The 19,084-nt window shown below is 41.2% G+C and overlaps 1 protein-coding gene across 3 annotated transcripts; it reads right to left on the reverse strand.

The window, feature by feature from the left end:
- Nucleotides 1-1,359: 1,359 nt before the first annotated feature.
- Nucleotides 1,360-18,062, reverse strand: LOC122737234 (zinc finger protein 383-like). 3 transcript variants are annotated; one of them, XM_043979702.1, is made up of 6 exons: nucleotides 17,751-18,062; nucleotides 15,833-15,921; nucleotides 10,749-10,875; nucleotides 10,009-10,116; nucleotides 8,818-8,928; nucleotides 1,360-7,947 (listed from the first exon to the last, which is right to left on the reverse strand). In XM_043979702.1, exons 2-6 carry the CDS (start codon nucleotides 15,866-15,868, stop codon nucleotides 6,542-6,544), a joined length of 1,788 nt encoding a protein of 595 aa, XP_043835637.1. In that variant the 5' UTR covers nucleotides 15,869-15,921; nucleotides 17,751-18,062; the 3' UTR covers nucleotides 1,360-6,541. The 3 variants fall into 3 exon arrangements, with proteins under 3 accessions (XP_043835637.1, XP_043835636.1, XP_043835638.1); XM_043979701.1 differs by having other exon boundaries at nucleotides 10,009-10,119; XM_043979703.1 differs by lacking the exon at nucleotides 10,009-10,116.
- Nucleotides 18,063-19,084: the final 1,022 nt, after the last annotated feature.

The raw sequence follows: 19,084 nt of genomic DNA on the forward strand, positions 1-19,084 counted from the left end.
AGTCACTATGCTAAGCACAGTCTGAAAGATTTATAATCAGGAAGACCCGATGACATCCGCTGGCTGTGTCATCTGAAGCTACTTAATCTCTCACTGCCCCCCAGGAAGAGTAGGAGGCAACTTGAATTGGGTTCAGTAGACTGAGCAATGAACTCATAGGGTAGGTTAAAAAAAGGGGGCGGGGTGGGGGGAGGGAGAGGTTAAACTACAAGATCTCTGAGGTCCCTTGAGCTGGGAGGCGGGAGGCCCACGCTTGGCCCGCCGCCGCTACTCACCGTGAGGGCAGCGAGGGCTACTGGGGGAAGGGAGGGCTCGGGGCAAGGAAAGGCCGGGCACAGGACCGTATTCACCTCTCCCACTAGAGAACAGAGGCCCGGCCGGAAATGCCTGCAGGCCCCTTCCGGGTCCGTATGCTTCCTTCTCAGAGCCTTTCCAAGAAGATATTTCTTGGCATCTCCTCTCTGGTCCACCCTCCTTCCTCCGCCACCCACCTGGTCAGTCGCCCGTGGGGAGGGACTGCGGGAGCCTGCGGCCCGCCAGAGTCGTTCCCCGATTGGAGGAGGGGGTGGAACGTTTTAGATGGAGGCGGAACCTGCTGGTGCGAGCCCCCGAAAGGGCGCGGCCAATGAGTAGCCCGAGGTGGTGGGTGAAAGCCCGGTGGGGAACAGACTCCTGGGTCGAGTCCCATGGATTTTCAGGCCTGCACTCCCCGCCACCATGGGCTGCATTCGAGCGGCCCACCCGCCTCCTCTTGAGGGGGATGGCCAGCGCGAGGCCGGGTGATTTGCTCAGGCTAGCTGACCAGGGCCATAGCTCGAAAGCCAGTTTGCCCAGCGACTGTTACAAATCGATTAACTCTATCTTTGTAAACCCAGTTGCTAAGTCATGTAGCATCTCTTTCTCTCTACTCAAACAGGCACCACCCAAGTTCAGGCTCACCTCTTGCAATACCCTCCTTGTTGGTCTCAATATCTTAAATTTCTCCCTCCTCCAATCCACACCCAGCAAGGATGCGAAATTGATAGTCCTAAAGCACAAGTCTGATAACGCAACTCCTTTACTCAAGAAGTTTTAGTTGCTCCTTATTTCTTTGAGGATCAAATACAATCTACCTTGTTGGGCATTTAAAGTTCTTCAAGACCTGGCTCCAACCTATCTTTACAGATTTATTTCCCATTATGCCTCTTCACAAATTCTGCATTCCAGTCAAAAAGGACTATTTGTTATTCCCTCCAAATAGTAGTATGGTGATACATGTTTAAGGACCAACCAAGTCATTTGGAAACAAAAACAAAAAAACAAAACAAAACAACACATAACAACAAAAACTGTACTGTGGAAACATTTTTAATATTCCTCAACATTTTTTCCATCACTTTCAAAAGTCTAGGTAATCACCAAAGCTTTGATTTATAGTGTTTGCTGATTTCCCAAGTGTAAATGCTCACACTGAAAAATTTAACATCAAGAGAGCCATTCTAGTTGACTCCAGAATAACTGTCTCCTCCAGCGGTCTCCATCCTCCATGCCTTTACATAGGTTGTGTCCTATGCCTAGAGTGCTCTCATTTCTCACCTTCACCTCCTACATTCTCTAGCTCCATAGAGGACTCAGCTCAAGTGTTATCACCTCCAAGAAGCCATTAGCAATACCCCTGCTGAAATTACGTCACGTTCACTTTGTATAATTTAAAATGTACTTATCTGTGTATATGTTCTTATCTTCAAATAAATCAACAAGTATATAAGGTGCTTAATAAAAGGAATTATGTAGCTCATCTCCTGTGATCTGGACACTTCAAAAATAAAAGGAAAACCCCAAATAGAATCAAAAGGACTCACAGGCACTCCCAATCTCAAATCCACCAATTTGAATGTTACCTCCAAAGAGTAAGATCACAGCCTATTCATGCCTGCTCATGCCATGGAATTCTTGTCCCTGTTCTCTCATATTTGCCACAGGAGGTCCACTCAACATGCCAAGGAACTTTCCTTGCTGTCTCTTGACATCATGAGGATATCAGTGGAACACTTAGGTTGTTCACCTGACAGCTTTTGCTCTCACCATGTGACCAACCTCATGCTCTTTCCTGTCATGTATTTCTCTAATAATTTATTATTTGTTACAATATGCACCTCTTCAACGCACTTGATATTTATCACCTGTCTTCAATCTTTCTAGAAAGGATTCTCATAAAAAATTTTAAGGGATAGTGAACAGATTTGTGATTTCATTGGTAGAGGGAACTCCCTGGTGAGGAAAATATCTCTACCAATGTAATATAAGCTGCACCATCTCTCAAGTTATTAATGAATGAAAAAGCATTTATGAAGCTCATACTCTGCACAAAGCATATAAAGTCTTAAGAGAGCTGCCTAGAGAGAGGTTTAAGTGACTTGCTCAGGTCACACAGCCAGTTTGTGTCAGAGGCAGGCCATGAATTCAAGTCTTACTGGCTCTGAGGCCACCCACTACTCCATGCTGCTTCTATATAAAAGTTTTATATTGATGGTAAAGCATGAAAACAAATATTTGCTAAAGGTTTGTCACATTTTCTTAATAAAGTATATTATTTCTTGTAGTTTTTGTAGCTTCCCCTCTTCTTGAACACCTTAAGATTCTATCTCTTAATGCTGACAATTGTGTTGCTTCTAGAACAGATCTTCTGTATGTACACTGGATCAAATCTGGATGCTTCTCCCAGTGTTATTCTCATTGGCGATATTTTCACCTCCTCTGTAAGTACATGCAAGTCCGACATGTTATAGAGTCCAATTGCAGTGGCTCTAATGTGCTTGATGGTGAAGTTAGAAAAACCATTGTCAATCCTTTCCCATTTCTTGGTCCTGCTTGTTGTCCTGTTTTCATCCTTTAAGCCTTCAATGTAACCCCAATTAGGTCTTTGACCAAGCTTTCTTTAGAGTGTGATTTTATTCTCTACTGCTTCTTTCTGCTTTGTGACATACTACTTATATTCTTCCAGCATCCTTCTTTGGAAGAATTTACAAATTTATTTACTAAGCTGGTGTTGCCCTTGACAGCCACCTCTTTCTCCAACTGGCAAGAAGGTCGTGTTTGTTGATGAAGGTACTCTTTAGGTTCTTTTGGTCTCTTGTCATACAAACTACTTTCTAACAGACTTTGATTGAAATTTGTCACATCATTTCTATCCATTTGTCATGATCAATAACAGTTTCAATCATATTTTCCTAATTAACACTTTTTCTTTCACGTTTATTCTAATTCTGATCTTTGTTCTAACAAGTTGGTGGTCTGCTTGTGCACAAATACCCAGTCTAGGGCTAATTCTCATATCAGTACAAAGTCATTTCAGATATATATATATTTTTGGTGATGTTATTCAGTGATTGTTATATTCATCACCTGATGGTTCCTTTTATAAGTTTTCAAAGATGGTGTTCAGACTAGAGGTGTAAGACTTCTGTATGATCTGCAATTCTTTTTCCTTTCTCATTCCTTATTCCATGTTCATGCAGCAATTAGGAGGCCAAAGACCTACACTAGCTAAATGTCCTTAGTACCTAACAAATTACAACCATTAACTCTTTGACTATCCCAGCTGGAACCAAACTTTATGGTTTTTGCATTCCCATCCATATAACATTAAGCAAAAATGAACAAATAGGATATTGATAATATTAAACCATTTACAATGAAGAAAGGTCTTTTTGTATAGCATTAGAAAGATGGATGATTCCACGGAAGCCATCAGTGTGCTGTACTTGTCAAGAGTACTGGACTTGAAGTCAAGATCAGGTCTCACACCTCTTATAGTATCCATGGACAAGTCACTTAACCTGTAAATCCTTTACAAGCTGTCAGTTATTATTAAAGTATGATAGACTTTCCTGAGCCTTCAGTCCTTGCTTTTATCTCCTTTAAAAATTTTTATTGATGCTTTTATTTTTATATCATTGTCATTTCCCAAAGTCTCTTTCCTCCAAAGAATCCTCCCTTGTGAAAAAGTATAGGTAATAAAAACCAGCACACTGGTCCTGTACTGACAGTGTATGCATCTATTATTCACAAACTCTACCATGAGAGGAATGCTTACCGATGATGAGTCTTTATGACCTTTTAAATTGTTTTTACACTATTGTGGATATTGTATCTTATTCAAATTATTTCACTCTGCATCAGTTCATACAACTTTTCCTATATATTTAATTCTTTATATCCATTTCTTATCATACATTGCCATTTATTCTCATGACTTTCTGGAATAAAAATCTTCTACCTCATCCAAAGAGAAGAAATGGACACAGAAATACAATTCTGTTTAGGAGGAAAGAAGGGAAGAGACTAATATGGATACTCAGTTACTTTATGGACAAAGATTGTTTTCAAAGCTGTGCAAACAGGAAACAAAGGCATTTAACAGAGGATGAATATAACCATGATATGGTTCTGTAATTGTGTCAGAGATGTTAAATAAAGCTCAGTCAGAATGAACTGAGGTAAGGACAAAAAGGATTTTTTAAAAAGCCATGTGGGATAAAGGTGAAGAAGCACTGAGTTCCTCTTTGGGGTAGAGGAGATGATGGTAATACACCCTGGACAGAAGGCAGAGATGTTCAACTCTTCCGTTTTTTCTACTGAGAATGATTACTAGACCAAAAAGGACAGATCAACAATGTAGTCTACATAGTTAATAAGTGAAATTTGATTTGATTCTTGGCAAAATTCTAAAAGATTGAAAGAAAAAATAGTGGAAAAGGAAGTAGGGATTACAAAGAGCCAGTATAGCTTTATCAAGAACAGGCCATACTAGATTCATGTAATTTCCTTTTTGACAGTTATTTAGTCTGATAAGAGAGGTGAAATAGGGAGGTGGCTAGAGGGCTAGTCACCCAAACAGGAAAACCTAGGTTCAGTACTATTTCTAACACATATAAGCCATGTGACTTTGGGCCAGTCTCTGAGCTTTTCAGCATTTGATGAAGTAAAGACAAAGTTACAGAGAAGGTATTAACCTGTAGGTTATCAGGTTAGAGTTTTCTTATCTGAGAGCTCCCTATATCAATGAAATCACAGGTCCAATTGACAAACTGGTTTAGGTAAATATGAGGAATGCTGATGCTTTCCACTTCCTCCTACACACTCAATCAAGGTAGATCAGGGAAGGATTCATGGAAGAGGTAACACCTAAACCGATCCTTTAAGAAAAGATCTTAATTGGTGGAGGTGAGGAGGGAATGTTTTCTAGGGATGGGGAACAGCCTGGGCAAATGCAAGAAGGCATAGACTGACAATGATCAAACCAGTTTCACTAGAACAGAGTGCGAAGGGGAACAGAACAAAATAAGACTGCAAAGGGAAGCTGAAGTCAGACTATAGACTATAAAGCCAAGGAACTTGTATCTGGTCCTATAGACAATGAAGTTTTCTAAAAGGAATTTGAGAAAAAGAGTGGCTATCTTCCCATTTGCCTAAAATTCCTTTAACAGGAGACAAAGGCCTAAAATGGAAATAGCCTAAGACTAGTATAATTGATATGAGTAAGTTTTGGTCAAAGTCTCTTAAATTTAGATCTATAATGGCCTCGGAGCTCACCTAATACAATCTCCTCAATCAACAAATGAAGAAACCGAGGCCCAGAAAAGTTAAAGTGATACAAGTAGAGATGAAGAAGGAATAGCTAAGCTAGATCTTGAACTCAGATACCATGGGTCCAAATCCTATACCTCTATCCACTATATCATAGATTAGAGACACGGTTTCCTAGATAAAAATGAACAAAAAAGGAAGAGGGGCTACTCTGAAGACAGACTTTGCCTACTTAACAATTTTCACCCAGAGTAAATCCTATTTAAATTCAACAGTATGCAAATAGAAGCTCTGTGAGGAAAACATTTCATGCCAAGGTCACTTTCCCAACAATTTCATTTTAGATGCTTTACTTGATTAAGACCATATTTTCCCAATTAACACTTTTTCTTTCGTGTTTATTCTAATTCTGATCTTTGTTCTAACAAGTTGGTGGTCTGCTTGTGCACAAATACCCAATCTAGGTATTTTTGGTTTATATCAATTTTGTGTGTTTAATCTGAATCAAAAATAAAATTCAGTTTCTGAAGATGCAAATTTAAGAACCAGATCCATTCATCAAAACATCCTAAAAAGTCAAGCTTGAAACATCTAATCATTTTTACCTATTTCTGAGTAATTATGTTCTCTCTCTCAATTCTTCCTATCTTGGGTGGAGTGATTATGCTAATTTCCATGCTGCTTCCAATTGGTCTATATTAATTTAAACTAAAGACACCTAATTTCTACTGATCTTTGTCCAACTCATCTTTTCACCTTGTTTTTATCGTCCATATAATCTCTCTGCCTTTAAAGAATTTACAATCTAGTTGAGATGAAAACAATGAATCAGTAAGAAAATAATACAAGATACTATGTAATTACTAGCTGGAGTTCTTGGTCTGTTTAGTGCACTAAGAAAGAGTAGGAGGTGGAAATCTTGGTGAGCTCAGAGTAGTTGGGATATACTATGTGGCTTCTGATTTTAAAAAAATCAAAAAAAGGGAGAGAGAAGAGGTGAGGGCATTTGCGGAAGCAGCATTAGCAAAGGCTTAGAAGTAGGAATGCGTACAGTATTTGGTGAAGACAGTGAAGAGACTGGACTGGATGGGCTGGAGGAATCAGCTTGAGGAAAAGTAGAGGATATGGATGGATAAGTTAAGTGAGGCCAGATAGTAGAAGGCCTGCTAACTTGAACTTGGGGTACACAGAGACCAACAATTACATTCAAAAGTTTCTCCCCAGGGTGGATTCTCTGATGTCGGATAAAATTTGAGTTCCGAATAAAGAGTTTTCCACATTCCTTACATTCATAAGGTTTCTCTCTAGAGTGGAATCTCTGATGATGACTCAAATCTGAATTCTTGCTGAAGCCTTTCCCACAGTCCTTACATTCATGGGATTTCTCCCAAGAGTGGATTCTCTGGTGCCGATTTAAACTTGCTTTCTGTTTAAAGGATTTCTCACATTCTTTACATTGAAAAAATTTCTCCATGTGAATTCTCTGATGCTGAATAAGGTGTGAGTTGCGAATGAAGCCTTTCCCACATACCTTACATTCAAAAGGCTTCTCTCCAGTATGTACAGCCTGATGATGAATTAGCTGTGAATTCAGACTGAAAGCCTTACCACATTCTTTACATTCATAAGGTTTCTCCCCAGTGTGGATTCTCTGATGACGGACAAAGGTTATTTTTTGAATGAAGGCTTTCCCACATTCCTTACATTGGAAAGGTTTCTCCCCAGTGTGGATTCTCTGATGCTGAATGAGTGTTGAATTAAAGCTGAAGGCTTTCCCACATTCCTTACATTCATAGGGCTTCTCTCCAGTGTGAATTCTTTGATGTGCAGTACAATGTGAACTACAACTGAAAGCTTTCCCACATTCTTTGCATTGAAAGGGTTTTTCCCCAGTATGGATTCTCTGATGCTGAACAAGTGTAGAATTAAAGCTAAAGGCTTTTCCACATTCCTTACATTCATAAGGCTTTTCTACAGAGTGAATTCTCTGATGTTGAAAGAAATCTGAACTCTGATAGAAATGTTTGCCACATTCATCGCACTGATAGGCTATCTGTCCTCCAGGGACTTTCTGATGTGTTGTAAGATGTGAGATTCCACTAACATCTTTTCCTAAATTTTTATGTGTCTGACATTTCCTTTCTATTTCTTCATCCTTTACTGTCATTTTAATGAAATCTTTCTCCACTCTTCTTATTCCATCTTCTTTGGGATTTCTTTGCTGCTTCTCTAGCTTATTCTGTAGTTTATTGATTTCTTTAAAGTGGGATTTCCGAGGAACATTCACCTGGATTCCTATTGACACCATCTGTGGACGTTTTCTATCAGATACTTCTTGCTTTGGAGTCAACTCTTCATTCTTAGTCCTGGTCTCACCATCTGGGAGAAGAAAATATGAACATCATCTATTAGTTACCTAGACTGTAGGCTATTAAATACCACACGTGGCAGCATTTAATAATGAACATGATTTTGTGTATTAATAGAGAGCAGAACCAGCAACCAGGAATCACTAACTCTAGGAATATGACAAGAGGCAGGGGGAAATAGGAAAATAAAAGAGAGGGGCTCATTAGGAGATAGGAAAGGATGGAGAGTGTTAGGAGATACAGAAATAAAAGAGTAACACCAACTGACAATGTTGTGGGGAGAGAAAAATACAAAGCAAAGTTCCTCCCCTCAAGAAACTTACAATCAATTTGATACTTTAAGTCCAACACATACAAATTATGAAAATATAATAACAGAAAAGAGAATGCAGATCAACTTCATTATCCCACAATAGCTTAGCTATATGAAAGGCTTGAAAGGAAGTTGAATTCAGTATATCCCAGTCAAGTTCTGAGACTAAAGGTCTTATATTAATTTAGCTGATGGTTATTTGCCTCCTTGAGGTTAGACTTCTCAGGACTGATTTTCTTTTTAACTGTCAGATTTGTTGGAGAGATTTTTTTTGGGGGGGTGACCAATGAGGGTTAAGTGACTTGTCCAGGGTCACATAGCTAGTAAGTATCAAATATCTGAGGCCAGAGTTGAATTCAGGTCCTCCCAAATCCAGGGCTGGTGCTTTATCCACTGCAGTACCTAGCTGCCTCCTGTTGGAGAGTTTTTAAAGGAAACTTTATTGGAGTAACTTTATTTATTGAAGAGTTACTTGTAAAATAATTAACTATAAAAGGTCTCATTCATATTAGCTTTCTAGTATTTTGCAAAGTAGTAGCAGAACAAACAACTCCCTTCTTCTCTTACCATTGCAGGTACTCTGCAGACCCTCTTTGTTTGGACATCCCGGAACATCAAGGCTTCCTGTTTCTTCTTGTTCCAGCTGAGAGATCACTGCAGGTTTCGGAAATGGACACCCTGCCCAAGGCCAAAAGACAAACAAGAAGTTACTGGATGCTTGTAGACTATAGAGCTGAAAGGGACCTTACAGATCACTTAGTTCAAACTCCTCATTCTAAAAGTGAGGAAGCTGTATCCTGGAAAGACTAAATGGTTTTGTCATGGGGCGCAGAGCACCCCAGAATTTCTCTGGAGCACACCGAGGAATCTTCTCCTTGAGAAACTAAACCAGAGGACAGATAACGCCTAGAGAGATAAGATGAACCAAATCGGACTGAGCTAGCTTTGGATTCCTACCCTTCATTCTGGTCTCCCTTACCCTGGGGAGATAAATTTGGGTGTGGCTGGGGCCTTTGCATTCTGAAGAGGGATCTGTAGCCACCCCTCACCCAATTCCTTTAGTCACTTCCAGTGGGGGATGGTCCTCTCTCACTAAAGGAACTTTTCACGGGCAGATGGTCCACCCCCATCAGTCCTCTATAAAAGTACCTTCCAGTCTCCTGTTCGAGGAGATTTGGTACCTCTGAGCCATGTGCTTTATGCCAAATCTCCCCATGAAAAGTCCAAGGATTTCTTTCATGGTTTCCCTCCCCCCACCCTTCTCTTCCCTTGCTCCTAAATAAACTACCACCTTATTCTAACTAAGTTTTGTGTGCAAGAGGGTGTAATTCTTTAAAGAGGAATTCCCAAGAACCCCAACTCCCACCAAACCCATACCCCATTTTCCCACCATATCAGTTTAATAGTCAAAGTCACAATAAAAGAGCCAAGATTTGAACTCAAGCGTTTTAATTTCAAGTACAGTGTTCTGGTTCAGTAATCTCAACTATAATATGAGGAAGAGTGGAAGTTAGCCAAGAAATATAAATTATGGGGAAGATGAGGTGATTCACCTTCATAGGCAAGCATAGTAAGTAATGGAAATTGGGTAGAGATGTTAACAAGATAAAGGAAGTAAAGGTTTAAGATTATAAAACAAAAAGCAGAACAGTGTGGAACACAGAGATCCTATTACTCCAGATTATATTGGGTTAAAGGATCCCATAATTTGTTAATACAAAGGCAGGGGAGGAAAAGGCAATCTCTTTGTGCACTCACCTTTATAATAGGTGCCCTCTCTGTCTAGTGGTCCCTGTGGATCCAGGAGCCAGGGCTCCCCGCCTTGCTCTAGCTGGGAGATTACAGCAGGTTTAGGAAACAGAAATGCTGCTTGAAAGGAAGAAAAGAGGACAAGATGGTGAAAGACATCATATGGGGTTATCCTAAAGTCCTGTATCTGCAGGAGGAAGATGTGAAAAGAAGGGAAATATATAGGGAGGTCACAAGGAAGCTTAGATGGCCCAGGAAAAAGGGCTCAGGACTATGCTCCTAATGTTGTGGAGTGAGTAGGTTGTGATATTTGAGATTTTGCTCAAGGGGGATATTTGAGTTTTAGCTTCTCCTTAAGACAGAAAATTCTCATGCTGAGTAAGTGTGCCATCAGGGTCTAGCAGAGATTTTTCGATACAAAGAAAGAGATCAGGATCTCTTCCAGAGACCTGAGAATATGGGAAAGTTGAGGATTTGGTGGTATTGGGATGTTCCTCATTTGAAATCAACTTTGAACAGACCATTGGAAAAATTCACTAGAGAAGAAGCAGCAGCAAAAAAGTCTCAATTGAGACAAAGCTAAAGGGACCTTGTCCAGAAAATAACTGAAATTAGAAGATATGGCTCTACATGACTTATGAGAATCTATAGTTAACTTGAATATTAACAAAGGCCTTAAAAACCTCTAAACGAAAAGCCAAGAAAAGCTAAAGGGCAAATAACTGATCTAGGCAAAAGAGAGTCCTTACCCAGGGAGATCAGATTTCCATAATTCTCCAGCATCACATCTCTGTATAGGGCCCTTTGAGTTGGGGCCAGGCCTTCCCATTCCTTCTGGGTAAAGTACACAGCCACATCCTCAAACGTCACTGATTCCTGCAACAAGATGATCGAGCTGTTTCTGATACAATTCTAAGACTCAGTTTTTGTAAGAGGGCTAGGGTGGGGAGAGCTATCAGTTTGTTCCCTTGGGAAAGACGACATGCCAGTATATATAACTCTTAGTGATTGTGAGAGATGGGCATGGGGCAGGGGAAAGAAAAACAGAAAGAAAGAATAGCTAGTCAAAGAAGAGGACTCAGGAAGTGTTCCCATTCAAGCAGGCAATTTCTACATCACTGCTATCACTAGAGGAACTTTCATAAGCTTGCAAATTTCCCACAGACATCCTCTTTAGAGATTGAGACATAGCTTGGGCTATGTGTACAAGTGAATTTGGGTGTAATCCATTCATCTGTATTTATATTTTTTATTCTGTGTACCAGATCTACTTCCCTTTTCAACATATGCTACCACTTCTTTCCAGATTGCTTTCATTCCTTTCTCCAAATCTACCATTCTGGGAACAATCCTTTTGGCCCTGCTACCTCCACCCAAAACTCATTTTCATATAGTCCAAACCTAACCCCCTGGGAATCAGAACCCTGATTCCTTTGTGGATAAAATTCTCTGGATATCTTGTATCTCTCATATGACACTACTTCTCGTGTTGCCCTTCTTGTTGGACATAAATTTTACCACTTCCCTCAGTCCAATGGGAGAGAGGGGCTAGCCTTTTCATCAATCCCCAATGCTACTGATAGTCTGTGAAACTACCAATCCATTCCCACTTATCATTTAGTGTCTATGCTATCTGCATCTCTCATTTTCTTTGACTCGTCACTGGTATTGTTTACTACTTCCCAGGACCCATCTTCACCCCAAGTAGAAAGAACATCCTTCCTCTTGAGCATTTGTCTCTCTTAGATTCACAATCTGTCCCTTCCTTTGGGCTCCTTCCTATTTGGCCTAAAACGTTAACAGTAGCCAGCATAGCATACCAGAAATAACACTGAAATTGAAGTCAGGTGACCTGGGTTTGAATTCTAGCTCTTCTCCTTACTAGCTATGTGACCACAATCAAATTACTTCATTTCAACACTAGAAAATATTATCACTTCTTTTCCTTCCACTCCCTTCTTAACCCCCACACTATGGCTTCCCCTTTACTGAAATTTCTTCCTCAGAAGAGAACTAATGAGTTCATTCAGCCAAATTCCAAGGTTCTAGTCTTTAGATTTTGAATCTTGTTCAGAATTTGGCAAGGTTGGTTAAAACTATTCTTTAAGCTTTCTCTGTTTTTAGTTTCTATGACACCTTGCTCAAAAACTGTCAGTGGATTCCCACTGCTTACCATATAAGGGCAACTTCAGCCTGCTACTTAAGGCTTCTACAATAATATGGCTCCAACCAACTTTTCCAGGCATAGATATTTTCCCTTATCATACCCTATGTTCTAGCCCTCTACTGTTTCCTAGACTCATCTTGCCCTCTCTGTCTTTGCACATACCATTTCCTATGCTTGGAATTGGCTAAATGGCTTTCTTACCTCTAACCCCTTTTATTTCTAATCAATATGTCTGTTCATGTTCCTCTCCTCAGAAACTTCAATAGCTTCCTGTGGTCTTCAGAATCCAATCCAAACCCTTTAACTGGGCATTCAAGGTGTTCCATAACCAACTGCCTTCCTGCCTGGCCCCAACTGGCCATCTCTGACAACATTTCTCTCCAAATACACTCCAGCCCAACTGGAATACTCACTGTCCTCTGTTTGTGTCCTATGTTGTCCCATAATTTTTTACTCTCTCCTACTGCTGGAATGTCCTTACCCTCTTCCCCACTTGTGCCCGTTGAAATACTATCCACCTTAAGACTACACAGTGAGGCAACCACAGAAGCAATGATTAAAAGTGGGGGGAAGTTCCAGTGATCTTAGCAGGAAGCTGATTTTCTTACATGGGGCAGTAATTCACAAAGAACTTTAAGTATGAATGAGAGGAGGCAGCTATATGGCACAATGGATAAAGCACTGGCCCTGGATTCAGGAAGAACTGAGTTCAAATCTGACCTCAGACCCTTGACGCTAGCTGTGTGACCCTGGGCAAGTCATTTAACCCTCACTGCCCTGCAAAAAAAAAAAAAGGTATGGACGAGAGCAAATGATGAATTGCTTCTACTTAGAAATACTGGTTTCTACTTAGTTTAACTTTTGTTTGTTAATAATGTCTTTTTTTCCTTTTAAAAATTTTCCTTTTTTTGCTTTAACTTATGGAATTAAACAAGAATTTCTGTGACATAGTATTAATTAAAAAAGACTATACACAAAACAGCAAATCTATTATGTACAACTTGCTATTCTTTTTAAATGTACAATAAAGTTATCATGTAAATTTTTTTCTCTTTGTTTAATTGTTCCTAGAATGGTAGACTGTAGAAAGGAATGAAAGCAATCTGGGAAGGAAAAAAACATCTTCTTTCTCTAATTTATGTTTGCTCTGTGCAGCTTTATGTAAACAGCTATTCACTCCCAGGTTACAAATGAAAAAAACAAACACCACACACTAGTTTTACATTCAGCAAGTCTGAATCAGGGCTGCTCTGCTAGTGATTAGCTGTGTGGACTCTGACAAATCATAATCTCTTTTTTTTGGGGGGGGGGCGGGGAGGCAATGAGGGTTAAGTGACTTGCCCAGGGTCACACAGCTAGTAAGTGTCAAGTGTCTGAGGGTAGATTTGAACTCAGGTCCTCCTGAATCCAGGGCTGGTGCTTTATCCACTGTGCCACCTACCTGCCCCCAAATCATAATCTCTTGAAACTTGAGTTTACTCATCTGTAGAATGAAGATGATAATACCTGAGCTACCTCATCGTTGGGCTATTATCTCTGATTCTACTTGTCTGACCACTCTTCCCTCTTCTTTACTGAATCATCATCCATACAATACCCTCAAACTATGGGCATACCCCAAGGCTCCTTCCTTGGCCCTCTCTTTTCTCTCACTAAGCTCTCTCAGGTCATAACTTCGGCAACTCCTACATGTTTAATCATTATATCTATAGGGATGACCTGAAGATCTATACATTCAGTCTAATCTTTCCTCACGTATCTAGCTATGTGCTTCCAGTTCCCTACTGGTCATTTGAAATTGGATGGTCTTAAGGCATCCCAAATCTACCATGTCTAAAACAGAACTTATTATCTTTCCATTCACACCCATCATACTTCCCAACTTCCTTACTTCTTTTAAGGTCACCACCATCTTTTAGTCCTCCAAGTTTATGACCTGGATGTGATATTCAGCTCTTCACTCTCTCTAACCCCATGTAGCCAATTTAGTTGCCAAGTTTTATCCATTCTACCTTCACAACAGCTCTCCCATCTACTTCCTTCTCCATAGTCGCAAAAGTTATCATCCCAGTTCAGGCCAGTATCACCTCTCTCCAGCACTACTGCAATGACCTCCTAATTGATCTCCCTGCTTCAAGTCTCTACCCCACCCAATCTATTCTTTTTTTTTTTTTTTTTAGTGAGGCAATTGGGGTTAAGTGACTTGCCCAGGGTCACACAGCTAGTAAGTGTTAAGTGTCTGAGGCCGGATTTGAACTCAGGTACTCCTGACTCCAGGGCCAGTGCTCTATCCACTTCGCCACCTAGCTGCCCCCACCCAATCTATTCTTCAGAGAGCTATCAAAGAGCTACAGCACAGGTCTGACTATGTCACTCCTTTATTCAAACTTCAATGACTCCCTCTTGCCTCCTGGCTCAAATAAAGCTCCTGCATGACTGGTAAAGCCCTTTACAACTTGGTCCCAAAATAGCTTCCCTTCCTGTCCTCTACAATCAAGCCAAACTGGTTCTCTTGCGTTCCTCATACATATTACATTCCATTCGTAGAATTCATGCTTTTGTATTGGCTTTCCTGTAGGCCGAAAAAGACATTACAATCACCAAATTTTTTCCCCTTAGAAAGCCTTGTATCCTTCAAAATTCTGCTCAACTATCATCTTCTCCATGAAGCCTTTCCTAACCCATCCCCAACTTGGCTACTACCACCTTCTACCCATAAATCTACCTTGTATTTTGTATATACTAATTTAGGCATCTTTCCTATGTTATATCCCCCAAAAGAATGTGAGTTCCTTGAGTTGAGTGTTTCCTCTTAGTCTTTGTATCCCCAGAGCCTGGCAAAATGCCTAGCATACTGTAGGCATTTAATAAATACTAAATGATTGATTATTGTAAGGATCAAATGAGATTTTTATAGCACTTTATACACAATATTACTAATAGTGATAATTTGTATTAAAGACTGCTCAGACCTATATCTACCAAACACCTCAATTTCTCAAACCTAGTAGCTTAAAAGTCTAGTTTATAATTATTTAAGAATTCTAATGGTGTAAAAAGAAAAAAAAACCACAATAGTGAATACCACTTGTGGTAATGACTCCATTTAAAAAAGTTATATTGCAATCATGATTCCCTGGCTACATCTTAGAGTTAGCCAGACCATTCTCCTCTGTAAGCTAGTTGATTCAGGCCAAGCTTTTCCATTTCTTCATTTAATATAAGCCAGGCTTTTCCAGTCATTTCATCATTCATTCAATAAATACCTGGACACCTTGTATTATTCAGGATGCAACAGCAGAGCTATTCCCTTCAAATCATTACACTCAGACAGGAAGATGAATGTCCCAATTCAGACATTCTATATGTCTGATATATACTGGATGTCTCATATTCAATTCATGCCTCATTCCAATTCATCAGTTATAGGGTATTAATCTTGACTTTCACTCTCCAGGGACAATTTGTCTTCCAGTTAGACTTATGCTCTTTGGCCCCACATACCTCTCAGCTTTCTTATGTGTACCCTCCAAAAGTAAGCTTGCAGATCCCTAGGGAAACAGCCCCAATTCAGGCACAGGACTCATCAGTAAATTTGTCCATGGACTTTGCACTAGATTATCTGAAATCAGGTCTATTTAAAGGACAAAGGTAATCATAGCTCACCTGGGGTTCAGCTAGCAGATTTATAGCAGCCATCATGGGACCTCTTGTGTTTACCCCCCTTCAGGGAAGGGCAAAAAGAACCTCAGGATCTGATGGAGGAGATGAGAAAGAACCACACGTAAAAACAATTCTACAAGATAGTTTATCCACATAGTAATCTATACCCTACCTGTGTATTACCCACTTTTCTGAAACTGGTATGTAAAGTATATTTACTGTGTGTCTCCCATGCCATAGCACAATTCTAGGAACCATGGGCTGAGATAGCCAGTAGATATGGGAATGGCACAGAGCACCTGATCTAGCATTCAAAGACCTCCACAACCACTTGTCTGGCTTTCACTTATGCTACTTCCCTTCATGAAATGACAAACAATGAAGCAGAAACAGTCCCTGACCTCAAGGAATTTATATTATAGTGGGAGAAACAAAATCTACAGAACATAATTACAATGTAATTCCCAGGAAGGAACTAGAAACTCAGGTCAGATAGGACTCATGCAGGAGGTAATTTGAGCTGGGCCTTGGATTCTGAGGTAAAGGTGAGGAGGGAGCCCTTCTCTCCCCATGCATTCCAGACAAAGGGCATGGCTTGGACAAAGGAGATAGAATGTTGGGTCCTATTTGTGAAATGAGGGAGTTAGACTTAATAACCTCTTAATTCAGTTATTCAGAAACAAGAAGGATCCCAGAGAGAAAGAGGTGCTTTGGAGGGAGTGGTTTAGTGTCAAATACTGGAGAATGGTCAAGAAGGTTGAGGAATGAGAAAAGGAATTAGCTGACAACTTAATAGTTTTAAGATCATAGATCTGGAACTAGAAGTGTCCAGAGAGGCACATGTTATTCAGTCATGTCTGATTCTTCATGACTCCATTTGAGGTTTTCTTGCAAAGATACTAGAGTGGGTTGCCATTTCCTTCTCCAGTTTATTTTACCTGAGGCAAACAGGGTTAAGTGACTTGCCCAGGGTCACACAGCTAGTACATACCTAAGGCCAGATTTGAATTTCTGAAGATGAGTCTTCCTGATTCTAATCCCCGTGCTCTATATACACTGTACCATCCAGCTGCCCCTTAGAGGCACATAGTATGGGCTTAATAAATGTAAGTCTGACTCCCTCATTTTACAAATGAGACCCAGAAAGGTTATAGGGGATTTTCCCAAGATTACTTAGGGTTTTAAGTAACAGCCAGGATTCATTCAAACCAAAGTCTTGTGACCCGCCCCCCCCCCATTCATGAATTTTTTTCCATTGTAAAATAAACACATAAACCTATTTGGGAAGCCAATTTAATTAATCAACAGTCAGTTAAGAAGTGTTTATTAAGCATGTGGTAGATGCCAGGCACTGCAGTATACAAGCACAAAGAATGAAACAATCCCTACCAGCCATCCCTCTCCACAGGGATTTCCAGGAGGCACTGTGGAGCTGTCCTTACCCTGGGTGCTGCTGAGCAACAAGCACCAGGGAATAGCGTAGGGTGGGGAACCTGTCCCCAAAGCCTGACATCCACTTCCTATGCCCACCCAGGAGAAGCGAAGACTACAACCATAAAGCATAAGGCAGAGCAGGTGCGGGATGAAGCCAAAGGCAGGGACGGCTTCCTTCCACCCCCCTCCATCTCAGCAAGGGGAGGGGAAGAGAGGTGGAGGGGAAAAGGAAAGAGAGGGAGGGGCTGGTGGAGAAGACTGGAGTGGGGGAGGAGAGAGGGGGGGAAAGAGAGGGGGAGGGAAGGTTACCAGCTCTTTCGGACAGCGCTCTTCCCTCCTCCCCCCCACCTGCCAACACACAGCCCCTCCCATGCCCAGTTCTGTCTGGTCTTGTCTTCTCGGGGCCTTGGGCTGGCTGGCCCCATCAGGGCCAGGAGGCTGTTCCTCGAGTCCTCCCCCGACTCGCAGTCTCCCTGGACCCACTCACCGAGACTGAGCGCGAGTCCCGGAGGCTGAGAGAACGACGACTCGCTGCTCAGAGGGACGCAGCCCCAGCTCTCTCAGACTCCTGCCTCCCCTGCCTCTAGGGATGACAATGGCCGGAACGGAAGTGCGTCACCAGGCAGCCATCGGCTCCCTCCCACAATTCCGGTTTTCCTGCTAGGCCTCTTGAAGGTGGCTGTTTCTCTGTGATTTGTCCTCCCTGGGAATAGGTGAAGGGGATGTTGTAAAATAGGGAAAAGGCCGAGATATCTCCTCAGAGCCTGTGAAGGCCGAGAGAGGTCCCTAGGCAAGATCTCCTGGGAGGGGATTGGAAGATTGGCATTAGACAGGGGAGAGCTGTCCCATTGGATGGGGCGATTAAGGCGGGGCTAATTTGCCCAATAACTAGCCGAGTTTGCAGGAAGGGCGGAAATGACCACAGAAAACATACGTGTTCCACGTGGTTCCGCCCTCAGCAGTTTCTTCCCTCTTGAGGCTTTCTTGACAGTGTAGAAACTGTTCCAACTAAAAAGAATCTTTGAGATCATCTGGTTCGGTCCTTATATATTTCCTTTTCTTTTTTTTTTTTTTAAGTGACTTGCCCAGGGTCACACAGCTAGTAAGTGTCAAGTGTCTGAGGCCGGATTTGAACTCAGGTACTCCTGACTCCAGGGCCGGTGCTCTATCCACTGCGCCACCTAGCTGCCCCGGTCCTTATATATTTCAATGTTCCAGTCAAATAAAACTATTTTCTGCCCCCTAATATGTACTGCATTTTTTGCCTCAGTGCACACTGTTTCCTATCCTGGAATATAATCCATTCAGTTCAGCAATTCAGCAAGCATTTATTAAGCACCTGCAATATACAATGTGCTGTACTATGTACTTGGATACAATGTTAAAAATGAAAAACTCGTCCCTGTCCTTCAAGAACATCTGCTTTACTGGGGGATACAACAGGAGGGATAAATTAATACAAAATAATTTGAGGAGGACTAGAACACTAACAAGTTCGGAGATGAAAAAAAAAAGTTTTGAGTAAAAAGTGTCTCCTTAGCTGATCCTTAATGGAAGCTAAAAATACTAAGAGGAGGAGGGAGTCCGTTGCAGGCATGGGTTTAGCCTATGATGCTGAGGCATGGAGGCTGGAGATGCAATGCTGGGTTTGAGGAATAGCAGGTGGGGCAGTGTGACTGGATATAATCTATTGAGGGAGCCCTAGAAACACCTATAGTTAAAATTCAACCACACTGAAAAGAAAGTGAATCCTTCTGGACCTCTCTACAACTTTTGACATCATCACTTACCCTCTTCTTGATATTTCCTTCTCTCTAGGAT

The sequence above is a fragment of the Dromiciops gliroides genome, chromosome 1, assembly GCF_019393635.1.
Source record: "Dromiciops gliroides isolate mDroGli1 chromosome 1, mDroGli1.pri, whole genome shotgun sequence".
Lineage (NCBI taxonomy): Eukaryota > Metazoa > Chordata > Mammalia > Microbiotheria > Microbiotheriidae > Dromiciops > Dromiciops gliroides.